This window comes from Malurus melanocephalus, unplaced genomic scaffold, assembly GCF_030028575.1.
Source record: "Malurus melanocephalus ecotype Western Australia unplaced genomic scaffold, MMel_1.1 scaffold_259, whole genome shotgun sequence".
Classification (NCBI taxonomy): Eukaryota; Metazoa; Chordata; class Aves; order Passeriformes; family Maluridae; genus Malurus; species Malurus melanocephalus.
Genome location: NW_026623491.1, coordinates 244,573 through 264,910, shown reverse-complemented (window position 1 = coordinate 264,910; position 20,338 = coordinate 244,573). Strand labels below are relative to the sequence as shown.

The 20,338-nt window shown below is 40.2% G+C and overlaps 1 protein-coding gene across 6 annotated transcripts in view; it reads left to right on the top strand.

Annotated features, from left to right (window-relative positions):
• TSPAN9 (tetraspanin 9) overlaps positions 1-20,002 on the top strand; it is a 162,495-nt gene extending 142,493 nt beyond the window's left edge. For all 6 annotated transcript variants that reach the window (XM_057375833.1, XM_057375832.1, XM_057375836.1 and 3 more), the window contains 6 exons: positions 14,774-14,965; positions 16,579-16,653; positions 18,155-18,256; positions 18,569-18,700; positions 18,818-18,901; positions 19,863-20,002. In XM_057375833.1, the coding sequence (XP_057231816.1) occupies positions 14,774-14,965; positions 16,579-16,653; positions 18,155-18,256; positions 18,569-18,700; positions 18,818-18,901; positions 19,863-19,934 (657 nt within the window). In that variant the 3' untranslated portion in view covers positions 19,935-20,002. The remainder of the gene's footprint in view (positions 1-14,773; positions 14,966-16,578; positions 16,654-18,154; positions 18,257-18,568; positions 18,701-18,817; positions 18,902-19,862) is intronic.
• The last annotated feature ends 336 nt before the right edge of the window (positions 20,003-20,338 follow it).

The window sequence follows — 20,338 nt, the reverse complement described above, 5'->3', positions numbered from 1 at the left end:
TACTAAAAGAGCAGACTACTCTGTACCTAAGATGTTTTTTTTCTTGATAAATTACTTATTGCTGGCCTGCAGAAATGGAAGGAAGAAGTGCTTAGGGGCAGTTAATTTGTGAGTAAAGAATTAGAGGTAGAGAAATGGGAGGTATTTTCAGGCCATATTTGAAGGATTTAATTCTTCCTTCCACCTGTTACGGTTTTTAGTCAAGCATGTGTCCAAAACACAAACAAATAGCACCTGGGATAAGAAAAAATCAAACCTAGTGCATTTACTTTTTGAGATGACCTTTGGGGATAACTTTCACTGTATATCATGCCTAGCTCAAAGTGGTTGTCTATTTTGGATATCTGCATAATGCAATGGATGAAATTCCATTAGCAGTCTTATGTTTTTTCAGTAGAACGTAATTTACATTTTAATGAATTCTGCAGGGACAGAAATAAAACTGAAGATGTGATTGGGTGGGGGATACAGATCCTTAGAGGAAGCCTGCAGAATGAACTCCAGCTTTGCTAGATGCCAGAGAATCCACAAGTGAGAAAATTGTTCTACATGCCCCCTAAGAGGGCAAGAACTAACAGAGGTTAGTTCACAATGGTTCAGAAAGCCATTATTCCAGTTAGAAGTCACAAATATGAAGGAATCCACATTTCATTAAGTCTTCTGTGGCAAAGTCATTTGCTTTTTTTAGGCCACAGYCAAGCGAGTGTGAGTTGTTGAGGACATATTTCCCTCCTGTAAACTAAGGTGGATAAATCAGTTTGAGGAACTGCTGGGGTTTTCTTCTGCATGTGGAAAGAATCACACAGAGGAAATATTATATTCATTCATTGTTGGCATGGAATACTGGAGCCCTTAAGAGTAGTCTCACTGCATCATACCCAGGTGAAGCTTGTGGGCACAGATCTTTGTTCCCTACAGCATCTGAATACTGCTTTTATTTTTCTGTGTGCATATGAAGCAGTTAGATAATGATTTTCTCCAATAGTGCTGCTGCTGCTAGTATCTGTGTGTTGTTAGCAGTATTTGAGTAAATGATGAACATGAGATTCGGCTTTTACCTTTTCTGCTATTTGGTACATTTATATTGGCTGTCTTGTATTTAAAAGCRGCAGATTAGAGATTGGGAGATGTCCTATGTGATGTTGTGGCAAAAGGTTTTTTATTTTGTCCTGAAACATTTTGAAGTGTGCCTTTTGTAATCTTCATTGATTTTTGAAACGTATTTTAAATTGCAGTCAGCTTTGAAACTGTTTTTAGGTAAAAGTACAAAGTAAAACAAAATAATTTTAAGTGCAAAGCCATAGTCAAGTGAGTATAAGTTATTGAAGYTGTATTTCCCTTTAACATATTTAACACTCATTAATTTACTTGTTGCTGTTTCTGGTAGCAAGAAAACATTCAGTACACTTGGTAATTCTTGTCAGCACAAAAGTTAGGGGAAATTGTCTGCTACTGACACTGATCTGGCAATCAGCTTCTCTGCTGATTGCTGAATTTTATTTGACTTGCAAAATAAAAAGCTTTTTTTCTTCTCAATTAGGTTGGTATAAAAGTTCTGTACCTTTTCTGGTCTGTGCAGAAGTGGATATGAACAGATCTGTCTGAGCATGTACAGTGGGATGGAACTGTCGTCTGTAGTGCCGGTACTTCCCAGCTGTGCCCACTGCAGTCCTGTCAGCATGTTCAGTTGGAATCCTGTCAGAAAATCAGTGCTGGCTCACTCAAAGAGAGGAAAGGGTGAGCCAGCACCACTCTCACTTAGTCTTCCTTACTTCTGGTAGTATTTGCTGTGAACCTAATCCAGCGCCAAAAATCAGAACATATGGTCTGTGGAGAACCTACAGAAACCAAATGATTTTACGTGTTACAGTGGAAATCAAGACCTGTAACTTTACTTTACAGATTGTAAAATTACTGCAAGTTATTTTTATTTAAGATAATTCTTAGATATTTTTAAAATGTAAATTTCTGCTAGAATCTAGGGTTCTCCTGTACATTTATATCCATTGCTTTTGTCCTTGGGAAGACAAAAGTGCAAAGTGCAACTGGACTTAAGTGGGAAGCRATTTTCTGTGCTTCACATTAGGTTCAGTTGGATTGTTAAAGGCACAGAAAATACAAAMTATCTGTCACCTGAACTATTTAATCCAYTGGTCATGTCAGCAGGCTGAACATGTGGTAGGGAAGAGACAACCTAAAGCACAGGCATTTTCCCTAGGCCCCAGGGACACGAGGTGTCATTGTCATATGTACTGCTGGCAGAAATCTCTCATGCTTGAAGTTATTTTATTGGTTGTGAAGCTTTAGGACCTTGGATTTTTCTTTGCTATCCTCTTTCCTCCTCAATCTGGCTTGTGGAAAAAAGAGATACAGCTTATCTTCCCCTTCRCATATGGCCTTGTTTGTCCTCCTTGTTTGTTCTAGTTGCTTTCAGTCACCTTTTCTAGGACGTTTAGGTTTACCTCCTCGCAATTCTTTTGAAATCACTTCATCACAGACTATGCTGTCAGTTTTATTAGCAGTGMCTGTCTGAAGACTAAGTATATAAACATCATGAATACTCATTTGTTTGATACAGTAATTTCCAGAACTGTTTACAGAGATATTTACAGTAGGTTGCTAGACATCATTTTGTCCCAGTCTYGTTTTCGAGCATTTCAGATACCAAGATAACATCACAGCTCCTATCTGGCAACAGGGGCTTCTTTCCTAGCTTTTTTGATACAAAGTTTGTTTCATCATGGTATATGAAAAAAAAATACCATAATAGTTATGAAACAGCTCCATCTCTTTCTCACCCTGATGGTGACTGGAACATGGACGTTAATCAACACTGAGCAGGATCAGACGTGACCTCCGTACTCCTTTTACTAAACCATTCTGGCATCTGTTTCTCTGCAGGTTCCTTCTTGTAGTGAGTTTAGCATGAACATATTGTTAAAATATTCTAGATATGCATTGGAACATTTCCCTTTTTTCCTTGCTTCCACAGTAAGTATTCTTCAGCCTTCTTTCAGACAAGTCCGTGAAAACTTCTAAAATGTGTTTTCTTGGAAGTGATGCATGACTCAATGACTGTTTGGAGCATGCATCTGTATTTGTTAAGTGGTCTAATGCCACTGTCCCATGTTTKTTTTGGGATAGCAAAGGTTTATTCAATCTGTAGCTGGCTGAATTTTCTTACTGAATATTCATGTTTCTTCTTGAGCTAGTGTGATTGCCTGTTCTTCATCTCCCTAAGACAGTTCTCTGGATGGGAAGGAAAAGTGAGATTCAGAGACTGCCTACTCTGATGCTTATAACTCTCCTCACTGTAGCACATGGCTGCTCTCCTACCCCTTTTTAATAATCTGATCTGGCCCCTTTATAGTGTCAACCCTTGTTAGTGTCTCTGAAGAGAATTAGGTTCAGCCTTGTAGTATTTCCAGCAACCTGCAGGTGAAAAGTTTCACTTGCCTGAGATTTTTTACATCTTGGAATATAACGAGATAGAGAAGATTCAGGCATGGACRGATAACACATAAAATACTTTTAATTGCGGACCTCTTGACAGTGTATTTAGTGATAAGTAGGAGGTGTTCCCAGTCCACTGAGAGATCTATTATTTGCCAGGTAGTACCTTCAAAATAGAACATATTAATAGAAAGACATTGGATAACTTTAAATCCTTTATTATCATTGCTATTTTCCTATTTATTTATTATTGKTTTTCATTATTATTTCTAGTCACAAAATTGCACTTCAATATCAAGAAGAGCAGACAATGCAGAGGGCAAAKAACTTGTTTGCCTGCCTTCATTCCTCTGCTGAATATTATCTCTTTTATTGGAGTATTGCAGTGCTTGTTCTACTGAAAGCTTAAGCAATACAAGCCCGTAAGGAACTGGAAGCCTTGTTACTATCTGATGTAAAATAAGTAAAACTGTAATCAGTTTTACTCCTTAGTCAGTTGTCAGTGGTGCCAGTTGTCAGGAATTGAAGAAGGGAGTGGATCCCACAGTTTTGTGCCGTTTTAACATACAAATATAAAATGCCTGTAGTCCAAACAAGTATAAGGCTTACTTCACACATACACATGGGTGTATGGGTTCACAAATAACATCTGAAGATAATTTCTTCACACTGATTCCTTGCATCTTTTCTCAGAAGTGCCTCCAACAGCTGAAAGAGAAGGATACAAGTGTGTTTGCAGAATGTAGTGTAAGCCCTTTTCGAGCAGATGGAGAATACTGTTTGAGATGCAGCGTTCTTGGTTGTGGCCAGCTTCAAGAGTATCTTATATCGTGGTCATTTCTTTGGGGCTGGAGAGGTCCTCAGTCCTTTTACACAATTTTGGGTGAGGATTGCTGATTGTTGCCCCACCACAAGTCCTTCAAACACCTGATTTCTTTTTTTTTTTTTTTTTTTTTTTTTTTTTTTTTTTTTTTTTTTTTAGGTTGGATTTTTGGGTTTTTTTTTCCCTGCTGCTTTTATTTGGTATTAAGAGATATAGCAGAATTAAGCAGCTGTGGTTAAAATAAACAAAGAGGATAAAGCAGCTTCAGGAGAATTGGCTCAGGGAAAAGGAGACAGATTAACAGCATGTGACCAACAGAGGTGCCTGGATTCCATGAAGTTATGCCAGAGGATGCTGAGCATTGCAAAYGTATGTTTGATGGTGGACTGACCAGAACCTGACTGTGCTCCTTGCTGGGCAGAAAGTGTCCATGAATAAGTCGTAGGGGCTTCCATCTCAGAAGAAAGTACTGCAGGTGCATGCCCCTGCATTTGTGTGAATACATTACATGTGAATTTAGAATATAGTTTTAAACAGCCACAATTCTGTTTTAAAAAGGCCTTAATGCAGTTGCTCAAAAAGTAGAGCACTGAGGGAACTCAACTGATCATGATTACATTTGTTTTTCTCTCTACTCTCAATGGAATAAAATATGATTTCCTGTCTTTTCTGATACATTTCCCTTGRGGCTTTTGTTCACTGGAATTGGGACTGTTTGTTATGCTGAAAACTGTCTTGTGAAACCGTCTCTTCCTGTTGACATCTATGAAAGTAGTTGAAAAGTCTCCTTTCAGCTTTCAAAGCCWTGAATGGTGGTGAATCAAATGGTTTTGGAAAGAGGTTTTAATAATGAGGAAAACCAAATTTATTAGTCAAATCATGGTTGCTTACATGTACAAATCTAATACTTTGTTATGCTTACGCAGGGATTGGTAATTGCAATTAAATATTCTTCAAATTTTTCTAAGAACTGGGAGAACAAAATTCAGTTCTCTTTCTGTTCTGCAGATCTAATGGGATTAAACAGCAACATACATTTCTTTTTGCTATCAGACTCTGACCAGAATGTTTCTGTGGACCAGTGAATTCAGGAAATCTTTCTGGCTAGCTGGTTTTCCAACTGGATTTCCATTTGCATTGAAATAAATAGAAAAATAAAATAAAATAATATTTAAATCATTGCAGATTTCCATTTTGTAATTAATGTTATTACACAGGGAAAAGCCCTAAACTTACATCTCCTGACAAGCAGCTTCAGAAAGGGGTGCATTAAGAGACAACATTGTAATTTGCTGCCTGTTTTCAGTTTGAAGTCTGTAGGTAGGGTCATTTGCAGCAGTTAAAGAGAGAATGTGTTTAATCCCCAAACTTTGCATTTCAGAAAGATATCTTTTCCGTTATGTGTGTTTAGGAAATAGGGCTTAATGCTTAGAAGTGCTTTGTTAGGCTGATGGATTCTCATTCATTATGATGAATTGCTTAGAGAATTTTTCAGCTCTTATCCTCATGCTTACTAATGAGGAGACGGTTTAATGTGAAGATTATGTATAATGCTTTGTTACTATATTTTAAATGAGCTATTATTGTCAGTCTGTTATCAAGGACAGCATAGCTGCACATTCTAATACATGCATAATGTTAGTGTTTCTGTAGGAAGCACAAGTGCTTTATGAGCTTTATGAATTATATAGCCTTCAGAAATTATACAGCCTTTATGAATTTTATGTTAAGTATCCTTCCAATCAGGTCTCCTCTGTGGAGTGACTGCATAATTCCTTCTATATTAGTTATTCTCTAGATTTTATATATGTTGTCTTTGACTTTTTGTWCTCCCTTTTGTCTTTGATGTTTTTCCATCCAGCAAATGAGTGACTTTGGCTCTGTCAGTCCTGATTTCAGGAGTTCTGGCTCTGGATATAAAGTTTTAATTTTTTTTTCTTAATACTGTTTCCAAGCTCTGTCTCCATTCTCCTTGCTGCCCTCTGAGTTTAACTATCACTTAACTGTGTTATACACATTTTAATCCTTCTTCATACATCATCTCTGACTCCTCTTCAAATCCTCAGTCTTCTCTTTTGCCTACTGTACTTTGGGTGTTGTGACTTTTGTACAAAAAGGTGATAATGCTGACATTAGCACAACTAAATCTAACCTTTCACAGCTGCAGGCAGAGACAATTTTGTTGCTTTTTGCTTTGTTTCCTTCATGCATGCCACTCAAAATAGCCATGAAGTTTTGGAAGAAGGGCTACTGCAGTCCAAAGTAATGCCTTGTTTGTTTTGACACTTTGCTTTTTTGCATCAACTTTTCCCAGATMATATGGCAGAAATTCTATATTTGGGAATCTCCTTCTACAGGTGTATAAATGAATCCTTTGTTTCCTTTCTACTGCCACCTTTCTTCATACTTAGTTTTAAATGCTGAAATTTATCACCTAGAAATTTCATGAATGAGGTGTTTATCCCCTAAATATTAATGACAGTCATTGGCAAATCAGGGCTGTGCTTATCTTGGACACAAGCTGTGAGTAATTGAGAGGGTTTATTCCTTACCTGTTTAGGCAGACACTGGGTATTGGGGGAGAAAAAGAGTGGGTATATGTGCATAGTGGAGAACAAACCCATGAGCTCTTATTAAAGAATGTTTTGTCCATTTTATAACTGCTTTCAGCCAATGACAGAGCGGTGACATTTAACAAAATGGCAACTCCTTGCTGTMAAATGTACAGGCACTGGAGAGAGACACACACAAATGTGCTAATTCCTCAGCTCTCCCCATAGGGCTTCCACAGGAAATAGATTTAGTGYGTTCATTAGAAATGACATGGTTGTKGTATTTTTCACAAATTAGGAAGAACATGGTAGCTGAGRAAATGATAAAATTGCAGAAATGTTGCTTGACAGGAGTCTCTGCAGGTCGTACCGAGTGCTGCGGCTGCTGGTGCCAGCTCAGGTCAACCACGATTGCCTKTAGCAAAGCGCTGAAAACCTCCGTGACTGGAGATTTTGACGCCTTCTTGGTGACTTCTTCCAGTGCTGTGCTAATTTCTCAGTGGAAGTTTCTCCTAAAGTAAAATCTGAAGTACCCGAGCTGCCCTTCAAACTAAATAAAGAGAAGTTTAAGTTGTCCTTGACAAACCACGCAAARCCAGATCTTACAACCTCCTTTTACGGAGCACATCCTTTATTGAAGACTCCAGTGTGACCAGGGAAGAGCAYCCAAGCCAAAGTTTAAGGTTTCAGGCTACAAATTTACACATTCTGAAAACGCAGATTGATCAAAGTGTCAGAATTTAATGCTCCTCAGGATAGCTGCTGGCCCCACAAAAGATCACAGYCTCTGATGCCTTGTTTCAGTTTTTCAGGACCATTCCAGGAGTACTGCTTGGGGGAATGACTCCAKGAAGATGATAACTGCTTTCTCTGGYAGATGGATTAGGGAAATTCAGCATTTGCACAAATTCCAGTTCTGTGCCTTCTATTACACACAGGCTGTCATTACAGCTGTTACAGAACTAGACTCAAAGAAGACATCAAAATGATTCCTCTGTCTTCCATCAATGCTCAGTTCATAGGAGTGTTGTAGAGTTAAATCTGCCACATTGTTATGGAAGTAGCACTAAGTAGACGTTTTTTTGTGTGTACATTCACCTAGTGCCATACTCCATTCTCATTTTCTAGCCTTTGGCTGAAGAACTTCACAGGTTTTGATGTCCTTGCTGTATTTTGGATCACATTTAGAAGATGATCTTGCAAGAGACCTCTGAGATTGTCAGCTGTTAAGCCCCAGTTTTGATTAATCCTGTGGATTATCGAGACAGTGCAGGAAAATTTATCTAATCTTACCTGAAAATCTCCTTTAAGCACCAGCCCTTTCCAGAGATGGATTAACTACCCAAATCCAGAGCTGGCAATCGGCATCCAAAAACTTAATTTGCAGAAAGCTGTTTCTGTTCTGGGATGTGTTTTGAAGTGGTGGAAACCATGGAGTTCTTATCCCTGCCTCCTTCCAGAACAGTTATTGTGATCTGTAATGCATTAAGGTACCATAAATGAAGGAGAGGGGAAAATACTTAAAAAAAAAAACAAACAACCAAAACACAAAAAACACCCAAACACCAGGATGCGAGTGAGAAGACTTCACTGCATCAAAAGGGCCATTGTCTTCCTTATCTCATCTTCACACTGAGTGGTCTTGAAAGTCTTTGGGAGAAATGGTGGAAAATCTTTCTATCTTGAAAAGTAGACCTGAGATAGGTCACCCTYATCTTGTGGAACTTACCAAACAGAAGGATAATATTACTGTCAGATTTTCCAAAGTGTTGCAGAATCCCAGAGCCACCTGGACACTGAAAAACCTYTCTGTGCTAGGCTTTGATGGTGCATTCTGCTTGTCCACGTGGCTTCTTCATGCTTGTCCTTTTGGTGCAGGTCACCTTCCTGTTGACATTCTGTATAAACAGAAGTCTGTCAAAACCCAACTCAACTCAGAGTGTCTTTTTGTCACTGCAGTTGTCCTGAAATCAGTTCCCAGCACTGACATTTTTTTCACAATCATGCTGTCAGTGTTWCCTTGTAGCAAATCTCCTGTGCTTTTTGCCATTTTGGGGGCCATATTTAAGCTGTACCGTGTATTTTTCATTGTATCATTTTTGCTTCGGGCAAGATCACCTGTTTTAACAGCACAGAGGAAGGTGGGGAGCTGTCTGTTCTCTGTAACTGGGCCACAGATGGCCCAGGGCATGCCATTCGAAGTGGAGTGCAAACTGAGACACTTGCTTCTTTTTGTCCCTYGTGGTTGTCTCTCATTATTTGTTTTTTAAATGTTGCTGTTCTGTTCCGAGTGTGTTAAGAGCTCTCCTGGTGTTTAAGCAGCACTCGAAAGTCTGATGTCAAGAGCAAACCTTCCGTATTCTCTTTCTCTCACATGCACCTATTTGTGCAGCTTCTCCATCACATTCTATGCATGGGATTGAATGACTGCAAAAGTCAAAAGAATATGGTCTCATCCCTTTTCCTTGTGGCAGTGCCTTCCTTATCAGATTCCTTTTTCTGATGCTGTTCAATGACTTCAAGGGCAAGTCTATCAATATTATGCCATTAATAAGCATTATCAGAGCAGCATTTCCTACCCCTTCTTTAGCCCWGCTTGTTTGCTGCTTGGTAGTTTTGCTGGATTCTGCACACATTACCTCACTCTAGAAGCAGGAAATGTCATTATTTGTGCAAATGCTAAGAAACTACAGATGTTATTACCAATATAAAAAATTATCTAACCCTTACGGACAACTGTGAGCACAAGGCTTGATTCTTGTAATCACCTATGGCATAATTCCTCAATTTACTTCTCAGTTGTGTGAAGCAAAATGTACTGTGAATGCTGGCTAATGTTCCCCTTGTTCCTATTATTGGAAAGGACTGAGCCACAGGCTGTTTGCTTTTCTTACTGACCTCTAGAGTTGTGAATATTTCATTCACATCCTGTCTAATAATTCCTCCCAGGCTAGATAATCCTGTGCACAATCTCCTTCTGTGCAATATGTCAGTCTTGGCATACCTCTGACCATCTGTGTTGTCCTTTCCTGGGTCTCGTAAACTCTTCCTTACATCTTTTTTTTGGTTAAGGCAGCTAAACCTGGGTATAATGCTCTGTTGTTAAAGTTTGTTCACACAATGCTAAAAAATGGAGAATAAAATAAAAGAGCCCCTTGCCTATTCTKGCAATAGCACTTGTCAGGGAAAGACTTGTTTTGGAGTTTCTTTCTCTCTGGGTTTATCTGGAGTTCTAATTTCCCTTGAAGCACTTGAGACTCTTAATGTTTCCTAGAATGCTGCATATTTTCTGGACATAGTAATGAAGACAGATAGATACTGAAGTACTGAAGAGAATTCAGAGTGCAGGAGGACTTGCAAGGAACATTGGTGCTTCTTTTGTTTGCTTTTAAGCTCAAAATATGTGTACCRTAGCTTGGATAAATTGCCCTATAAGTAAAAGTGACTGACTTTATGATAGTGTTCTGCAGTGACATAAACACCAGGGGAAGGAGAGATTTGATGGTTTCCTGGAGGATGATGATTTCTAATCATGAGGGGGAAACGAGCCAACATTTTTTGAGAAGAAAAATCCAGTGAAATTTATTACGCTGTTGAACCATTTCTCTGGGGAAGGAATGTCAGTGCCATCACTCTCACACAATTAAATACCAAGCAGCATATATTATTTAATTATATGGAGAAAAAGGAATTAATAAGATGACTTGATATATACTTGCTGCTTTCACACTCCAAGATTCAGTTGTTCCTAACAGAAAGAGGTGGATCCTGTGAGAATAAATAGTTGTCAGAACATTTTTATAGCGTTCACATTGTGTAAAAAATGAGATTGGTATAGAATARAGTGTCAGGGAAAGGTATTTTATTGCTAGAAACCTAGCCAGCTTTGGTTGGTATGGTTGTATGCAATTAAATCCCATGTCAGTGGAATTATTTGGGAGTTTTTTAAAGAAGCACAAGTGGAAAAAGCATTGTCATGGGACCTGAGGTTTAAAGCATAAATTTTAGCATCAGCAGTACCGCTATGTAGTAGAATGGCAGGGAGAAAAACAGAGAAGAAAGCACAAAAATCGAGGAGCTGTGGAGAGAAGGAATATGCAATTTGTCGTAAACTTTTCGTGGTATTTGGTATGGGGTGCCACCTTGTGGAAGTTTTTAGGTCGTCATGTCTTTTATCAAATCTCTTCCTGACTTCTTACTCTCTTCAGTCATTGTAGATAATCCTGCTTGCATAGATCAGCCTTCAACAGCCATTCCATCACCTGATCTTTTACRTTATCTGAACTTTCAGTGTAATTTGGAGGTGGAGAAATCTTTGGAAGGCAGAGGTAGAAAGTATGTGAGAAGAAGTTTCCTCGGCTTTGCAATGAGCTGTTTGCAGAGCATGATTGGTGCAGGTACCGTGGCATAATGGTGGTACTGCTCTATTGCACGTTGTCAGAAAGCTCTGAACGGAACTGTAATCACATTGTGCACTTTGGTAGCTACAACAGTTGGAAAGATGTTCTTCCATGACTGTCTTTGCTGGAACATTAGAATTGCAGGGAGAAATGGCAGATGTGGATATGTCTGCAGCCTGAGCTGACACCCCGCTTCACTCTGCATTGTACAGGACTCTCCTCCAGTGCGCTCGTATGTCTGGCATTCATCACCATAGTGGTCTGCCTTGGGGCAGCACTGGTGTGTTGCAAATCCACCAGACCTTTTTTGCAGACATTTCATATGGAGTGTCAATGCTTCTTCTCTGCTYAAGGCATTGTGGGAAAGGGAAGGTGCAGGTGAATGATCTTCTGCCAAAAAGCAGTSTTTTGCTCCTGGGTTTACCAAAATACTAATGTATGTACCACAAGCRAGTGAAGAAACAATATGCCCTATATGGAAGTGCATATAGAGGATCTCCTGAACTGAAACCTTGACAAAGGGACAGAGGTCATCTCTCTTTTTTTGCTCTCCAGCTTTGATTCTCCTTCTGYTCTTGGTCCTTTTTATGGTCTTCATGTCCATCCCATGGAGCACCTGTCAGTTTCTTGATTTCCTGTGCTTGGAGGTAGCTCTGCCTTCCCTCATTTAAGCAATTAGGTGCTTCTAACTTTTTCTAATAAACATAAAAATTAATTTTCTGGAGCAATTTCCTAGCCACCTTTTTCTTCTAGACCAAATCTCTGTCAAGGATTGTGCTGCAGGATTTTTTYCAAATGGTACAGAGATGCTGGTAAGAGCTTCTTTCTTCTATGTCTTTTGCTACTATTTCATAATTGGTGTTGTATTCTGAGTGTGATTCTTAATGGCCTATTTATATTAATTCTATGTGCTCCTTTTTGTCCTTTACTTGTCCCTCCTCTGTAAACCTTTTGCCCTGATCTTGCTCTTACCACCACCTYATTTGCCTGCAATGATCTGTTGCTTTTGGCCTAATGATTCCAGAAATCATTGCACTCTTTCAAAACACTTGAGCTAGGGCTGTGATTTCTGAACTTAATAGAGTATGAAAGTCCAAGGAAAGCATTTGTGAAGGACCTTTAAAGTGTGAATTCAGGATCTGATGGAAAGTTACACTGAACAGTTTCAGTCTTTGGTAGAAACTTGTTTGGAAACATTTACAGTCTCATCCATGGAGTGCCATGAAGTCATTGATTAAAGTGTCATCAGCTAATGGCAGTGGTAGTCGTGGCAGCTTAGAAATGCCATTTAATACCTTAAATGAATGATGCGTGGTGAATGCTGTTCCTGACCTCTAAACCATTAAGCTCTGAGCCCCAGCAACTGCCTGCAGTTCTCATCTGACAGTGGAAACAGCTGAGCACAGGGTGGATTCCTGAGTGGGCTTGAGGCACCAAAACTCCAGCAATTCAAGGACAGAGTGGATGAAATTTAAAGCAGGAGCCATAGGGTGGCTGATTCCATAAGCTGCAGACATTTTAAACCTGTTGCCTTGCCCACGGGGTCCTGCAGCAGAATATGATCAGGAGGCTTCTGTTTTGCATCCCCCCCCAGCTCTTTACTACTTCAAGTTCACACTGACCTTGCTGACATACCATGAAAAGCAATGAGAAATCAGTTCGAGATTATCAAGTGGAGAGGACAGATTTGGGGGAAGAGATGAAAGCCCTGTAGCCCTCTCCTGCCACGAGTGTGTGGATGTTTTGTACCAGTCTTTTCATAGGAATAGCAGGTGTTTGGATTTTTTTCCAGCTATACACACCCATGTTGCAGCTGTATCCAGCTCACTTATTGGAAACAGATGTTGTGACATTTATCCATACCTGGTGATGCAAAGCTCCCCAACTCACTCTATGGAGTTATTGTGTGTTGAGCTTTAGAAGCAGAGTGCTTCCCAGTCTCCTTACCTGAGCCAGTTCTTCACTGAGCTGGAGACTCTCCCTAGATGTAAAGAAGTTTCAAAAACTTCAAGCAAACTAGGAAGGGGGCTCAGAGGGGGCAGAAGGGTCACAGGGGAAGTAAAAGAAAATATCCATATGATTATAAACACTRTAAACCTATCTCATAAATAAGGTGACATGATTGCAAGAAGATACTATTCCAGTTTTTCTTACATGTTCCATGAAGCAGCAAAACAGAAAGGAGTCAGTTGTACCCTGAGCCATCAGCCCTGCTGGAAAAATCACCTTAGATAGCAGTGGGGATATTTGCCTGAAATGTTAGGTCTGTAGCTCTTCGTCTTGCCAGGGCAGAGTTGAGCCCTGGTTTAGGAGTTGCTGTTCTCTGATGTTCACTTTTCCTGTTTGAGTAAAAGCGTGCAGGCAAGTGGTGTGGGGTGTGGGGAGTGGGGAACCTGCTGGAGAAAATAATTTTTGTTCCTCTTGTTCCTCACTGYGGATGGGTGAGCACCAGCAGCTTTGGAGTATTACTAGAAGTAATGATTAGGTGCTGTTTTGTTTTTCCTGTACAGTAGTTCAAGTAAATTGGAGACAAAATACTGGGTTGGGAGCAGGGGGGTTATCTCTGATCCCCCTGTCAGTGAAGATGATGTGAATTTCAACTCTGACCTTGGCAAAGATTTGATGGTAAATTAATRGTACTGTGGAGTAGCTCACGGATTTAAAGAAAGTACAGCTAACTCCTACTTCAGATTTCACTGCACACTGATCACAGATCAAGTGGAAAGATGTGTAAGAGAATTTTGGGTGAGTACTACAGAATGGCCATCTTAAGGCCCCTGTAGTGCAACTCTTGGCCCTTGCTCTGAAGATCTGCCCTGTGACTTAGGGTGGAAAAGCTTATTTTCTTAACCAGACATGATACTGTTAAGAGGGAGAAGCAAGTGAAGGTAATTTTATGTCAGATTAGCAGCTTTGCATTTWCTTCAGGTTCTGTCATTGACAGAGAGTAGCAGAAGCTGAACTTCCTGTAGATAATGTAGCTAGAAATCTGATTTTGGTGACATTTCACGAACACTGGCAATCAACACTAAAGCTTTGAGAACTGATACTAGAACCTAACCTGTCTACTGTGACTGGGCATTTCATGACAAATATTTATGAAATGATGAATTTGATTGTAAATATCTTCAGGACTTCCTTGTCTCCCCGAGGATGAGGCAATACAGGGCTGAATACTCTGAGGCATTGCAGATGACTGCAGAAATAAGAGCAAYGGAGCATTCTTTCAAATAATGTATTTTATTTTCATGGAGAAAAACTGCATCGGATTGCTGTTGGGAGATCAATGGGTAGCTCTGGTTTCATGTGCTAAATCTCTCAGAAGAGAATTCTGCCATCCAGTGGCTCTTAAATAGAATTATAAGTGCAGGTGGCATAACCAAGTCTAAGAACATTTAGTTTCGCTTTGTGTCACCAGTGAGGGCATTACTGCAGAGCACTTRCCTGAGAATTCACTTGTGAAATTCTTTCCTTTCAGAGTTGTAAGGGAAGGAGACAGTGACATTTATTTTAACGAAACCTTTCTTTTGTTTGTCTCTTTGCAGTTATGTGGCTGTGGTCTGCTGGGCGTGGGTATCTGGCTGTCAGTGTCACAAGGGAACTTCGCCACATTTTCTCCCAGCTTTCCATCACTTTCAGCTGCCAACCTCGTCATTGCCATTGGCACAGTGATCATGGTGACCGGCTTCCTGGGCTGCCTAGGTGCTATCAAGGAAAACAAGTGCCTCCTGTTGAGCGTAAGACATCAATACTCCTCTTCACTAAGACCAGTGGCTGTTGCTTTGTTATTATTTCATTTGAATGACCAGTGCAAAATAGACTCGTGGCTCACAGTGACATCTCCTTGGCTTTCAGTCTTCTGTGTACTTGCAGTATGACATCCCATACTTTGGTCATTGATACCAGTGAAATCAATGGTATCAGTGATATCAATGATGTATTAGCAAATGTATCCTTGTTACTGTGTGCATAATGTATTAAGTAGCAAAGCAAATTGGTATCAGTTGCCTCTGAATGGTTAAGCATTAACTGTAGCATCAGCCTGGACAGCCTTTCTGGAAATACCTGTTGGAAGGATTGACTGAAAAAATCTTAAGCACAGAGGTGCTCAAAGCATCTCATAGCTATTTTATACATTGTCCTTAACTAAGGCCTTTGTCAGAGGATGGTGGAAACCACCTGAGCCAAAGTTAAGAAGTCAAGGTCTCTTCCAGATCTTATCAATAAAAAATAAATAGTCTGACCCTTGACAGTCTTTGTCCAGCGCTGAAGCACAGAGGTTGGGAACCCCTCTCAGAAAACACAGTGTGGATCACTCTTCTTGCATAAACCCAGGAGGTTTCATCATTAGTCTCCCTGACCAATGATGGAAGGTTATTTGGGGAACTTATAACACACTCCCAATATAAATATCCCACTCCAAAAAAAAAAAAAAGGGTAGAGGAGAAACCCCCTACAAGAGAGGTATAGTGGCAGACAGTGAGAGCTTTCAAACAGACAAGTTCCAATTCGGTCAGAGCTTATGGATACAGATGCTGTGACATTAAGGAGCATGTTTTCCTTGTGCAAAGGTCTCCCTTATATGATGTTGGGGAACAGCTGGGCAGAATTCCTTAGACCATCTCTGAGAATTGAACCGGAGGGAAAACGTGCACCTGTTTTTTCCCATCTGATTGCCTGGTTTTGTGTGTTTTCAGCTAGGAAAGAAAACAGTGATTAGTATTGAGGTCTATGTCATTCATCCACACTAACTGAAACACCAGCTTAATTTTTTTAAAGAGTGTTTATATTCTTGCAAGGTTCTACAAAAGTAATTTTATGCTGTCACGACTGTCACGAGTTTCCAGTTGGAGAGCTTGCTGTGCTGCATCCTGCTTCTTCCCCACTATCTGGGCAGCAGGTGCCATGTCTAAGTGGAGTCCACTACAACATAAAGGCTTGAAAAAAAATGCCTAGTGGGCATGAAGAATAGTAAGAAACTACTAGAACTCACATTTGGGATGCCCCTGCTGAGAGATTTCAGATACAGAGTTGGGAATAGAAGTGCTGAGTAATAAAATGACTATTCCACAGTCACATGTGGTTAAAGCCCATCTGCTAGGAAAAAATTTCTGAGGCAYGTCACACTGATCTTTTTGGTAAGGGATTTAGCATCTGTCCCATTGTCTGTGTGAAGGAAAGAGACTCCCAGGACTGTGTGTGGTGACAGCAGTCAAAAGGAGCAAGACAAATGCATGGCTGAAACTTGCTAACTGGTAGTAAGCCGGTCGTCTTCATAGTTTCTAGCAGCCCAGGGTTTGCTCTCTAGTTGGCAAATGTATATACACTGTCTGTTTTTTCTTTGTTCTAGTTTTTCGTCGTTTTGCTGATAATTCTCCTGGCAGAGCTGATATTAGTCATTTTATTCTTTGTTTATATGGACAAGGTAAGCAAATATGCCTTATAGATTAATTATCTTTGTTAGCATGTAAACCAGGTTTAGTTTTTTGTTTGATGTTGTTTGAAGGTATTTGGGTTCTCCTTGATCTTCACTTAGGTGAAGGTTTAACCTTGAGATTTTGGCTGTCTCCTGTAAGCTGCTTCTGAAGGGGGAGGAGGAAGTGATGACAAGAGCAAGCAGAAGAGAAATTCCTGAAATAAAACCATGGTCCAGAGCCTTCCTTTTAGTCTTGTCCTGAAATCTTAGATAGCCTTCAACATGTTTGATGTCTGCAAGAAGCTGATCCTTTKGTAGTCCTGGGTTGGGGAAGGTCCTGCTTAAAACCAGTTTAACTTCTTACGGCCAACCCTTGGAACAGGACTGGAGGAGAGAGTATGGAATATTCACAGGTTATTCCAAATGCCACCGGTTGTCTCACTTGACTGGGCAGTCCCAGAGTTTGACAAGAGTGTAAAATGGATCAAGAGGCAGTTTCTCATAAAGCCCATCTGTAGAAATCTGCTGTCTCATCAAGACCAAGTGAAGTAGGCACAACCGGCTGGCCTGTCAGATACACAAGGCTGGAAAAGTGCCTGGGGATCTGGAGAGCTCTGCTAAACACAGGGCAGGACCTTACAGTATGAGTAGGTCCAGACTTACTTTAAAGTATCTCCTACCAGACTCTTATCTCTTCTCAGGTTGTCATTATGCTTGCTACTTTCACTGAGCTGATGTGAACTTCTGATTTTGATTGGGATGTRAAAAAGGGACGAAACAGGTCCTATAATATAGCTGACATTTATGCCAGGATCATAATCATTTCTCTGCTATGAGCTCACTACTGTCAGAGGAAAGGTGCATTCTCACCTGCATCCAGGGCTCTGGGCTCAGATTGAAATTTATATAAGAAATTAGACATCTCAGATCTCCTGTTAAGCATTCCAACTTTATCTTCTAAAGAARGAAGGACATTTGAAAATTATAAATCCTACCAGCTTGTTCCCCTAAGGAAAACAAAAAGAATGTTTTTTTCAATTGATTTTGTACTGGCTATCCACTATAGCCTGCCTGAACCCGTGCAAGAATAACTCCACTAAGGTTGGGATGCTGGGGCTCTGGTTTTGATATTAGCAAATGAAAGCAGGCTACAGGTTACAGGCAGGAGAGGCTCCTATGGGGTAATTTCTGGCAAGGCTACAGCAAGGTCAGCACATTGATGCTGTTCATGTTCAGCTACTTTGAATCAGATGATGACTCTATGATGGACTTCTAGCAGAACTCTTCTGTCTTAAGAGCATTAATCCACTGTTTTGCAATCTGAGGGAGAAACGGGGCCTTGGCAGGTGCTTAAAGGTCCCACTGACTTGTGAGAGTCTTGAAACTTTGCTACACACATTAAGTTTGTGGTGAGGGAGGGTAAGAGACAGATGTTCTATGTGTCTGTACCATTTGGTCCTTTCCTCTGAACAGCAGTGCATTGACTTCCTCTGTCTTTTACATGGTACAGGTCAGTGAGAGTGCAAAGAAGGATTTAAAGGAAGGTATGAAGTTATACAATTCAGAAAATAATATTGGACTGAAAAATGCTTGGAATATCATTCAAGCAGAGGTAAAATATTTTCTTTATAGTAAAAAAGTAACAATTTGGTCATAAAGGCCATGTTTTGGTCTTTGGGCTCATGTTTATGACAAGAAGACTAACATACCTAGGGTGTGGAGCCATTTATTTTCTTTGGTTTTGTGCTTTTCTTTGTGTTTTTAAGTATCTGCTTTAAGTGATCAGCAGCCACAGTACACCTTAAAACTAAAAAAGTGTTGTGGTGGCCTCTTTGAAAATACGAAGTAGTTTAGTTGAAGTTTGTTGTTGTGCGTGATTCGCAAGTTGTGCTAGTTTATATATTACTCCTTTACTTCTGCACAGATGAAATGCTGTGGTGTGAATGACTATACAGATTGGTACCCAGTGCTGGGAGAAAACATTGTTCCAGACCGATGYTGTATGGAAAACTCCCAAGACTGCGGACGGAACTCGACTGAATCAGTGTGGAGAACGGTAAGGCCCGCTTTGCCCAGGTCAAGTCTTTGATAGGGGTGGGAAGGAACAAAATAGAGGGACACATGAAAGAAAATGTGACCTTGGGGTTTCAACTTTCATCTTTCATTGTTTCAGGGATGTTATGAGAAAGTTATGAGCTGGTTTGATGACAATAAGCATGTCCTTGGTTCGATTGGGATGTGCGTCCTCATAATGCAGGTAATACTGGCATGATGTTTTTCAACATGGCTTTGATTTGCTGTCAACATTCTTGACTCTGCTGTGGGAAAGGTGATGCTCAGCTGCTCCGAGTTGGAATATTGTTTTCAAAATGTCAGATTTGTTTTATGGGTTCATTTAAGGCCAGTGCTGAGAAAGGGAGCAGGTCAGTAGTCAGTCCTGCAAAGAAGACGTGCTACACTAGGGTTTTGCCTTACCCATGTTTTGACTTCAGGGTACCTCGTTGGAGTTCCCAGATTAAGCCACTTCTTATGCTGTCCTTTCAGAAACTGGTTGATTTTTAATTTTGGAAGCAATTTCCAGAAAACATCAAACTGAGTCAAACCATGGCTGCTGAACTGAGTAGGCCAATGTGTTTAAAAAAAAAAAAGTGCAGAAGTATCATAATAAGCTATTAACGTTTTGGGTTCCTGATCCAGGGAAGTGGTCATGACACCAAGCTTGCCAACGTTCAAGCATTTGGACAATGCTCTCAGGCACATGGTGTGGTTTTTGGGTTGTCTGGTACAGGGTCAGGAGTTGATGATCCTTGTGGGTCCCTTTCCACTCAGGATATTCTATGGTTCTATCACTGCCATACTTTTAGGGGAAAATACCTGAATCTGATCTTTTCAGTCATGGTTATCTGGATAAACAAGCACAAGTTGCTGGGTCAAAGGGAAGAGTGACTTGCATTATTGATTCTGAAAATTTACTGCACATATGACAAAGAACTCTGAGACCTTTTATGCCTCAATCTGTGCTCTGACAGATGCAGCCCCAGACATGACTATGTGCCTGAACAACGTACATTCAAGTTTAATKCTCAGTGTTGAAGCTTGAGAAATATGGTTAGTGTAGAATGACTGTTCAAAACTACAGCTGGGCCATGAACACAGGTCAGCAGTGCAGTTTTGGCAGCCTTCCTATACTAAAGCCCATGTTGTTTGTTTTCCTTCAGATTCTTGGCATGGCCTTCTCTATGACACTATTCCAGCAGATTCACAGGACTGGCAAAAAATACGATGCCTAAAGCCTCTGGAACATTATCACATCAACCTTTCTGTCTCATTATAAAATGAACACAAGGAATGACTGCAAGGAGCATCACGCCGACTAGCCCTGCTGAGGGAATCCGTCCCATTGACAGATCCACTTCGTTGTTACTTGTCCAGTTATTATTACAACTTATTTGACTCTTCTTTTTTTTTTTTTTTTTTTTTTTTTTTCTGTTTCACATTTGCCATTTATTTGCCAAAGAGGGGGGAAACTCCCCAAACAAATGGATTTTCTACATGAAATCATAGATCCGCTCTAAGAATGTTTCTTAACTTAAGAAAATGTTTTGCTCTACTAATCCATGCTATATGTGCAAAAATTACGTGTGTTTGACTTCAAGGGAGAATTCTTCAAAGTCTTCCATTAGGTTTTCAACCC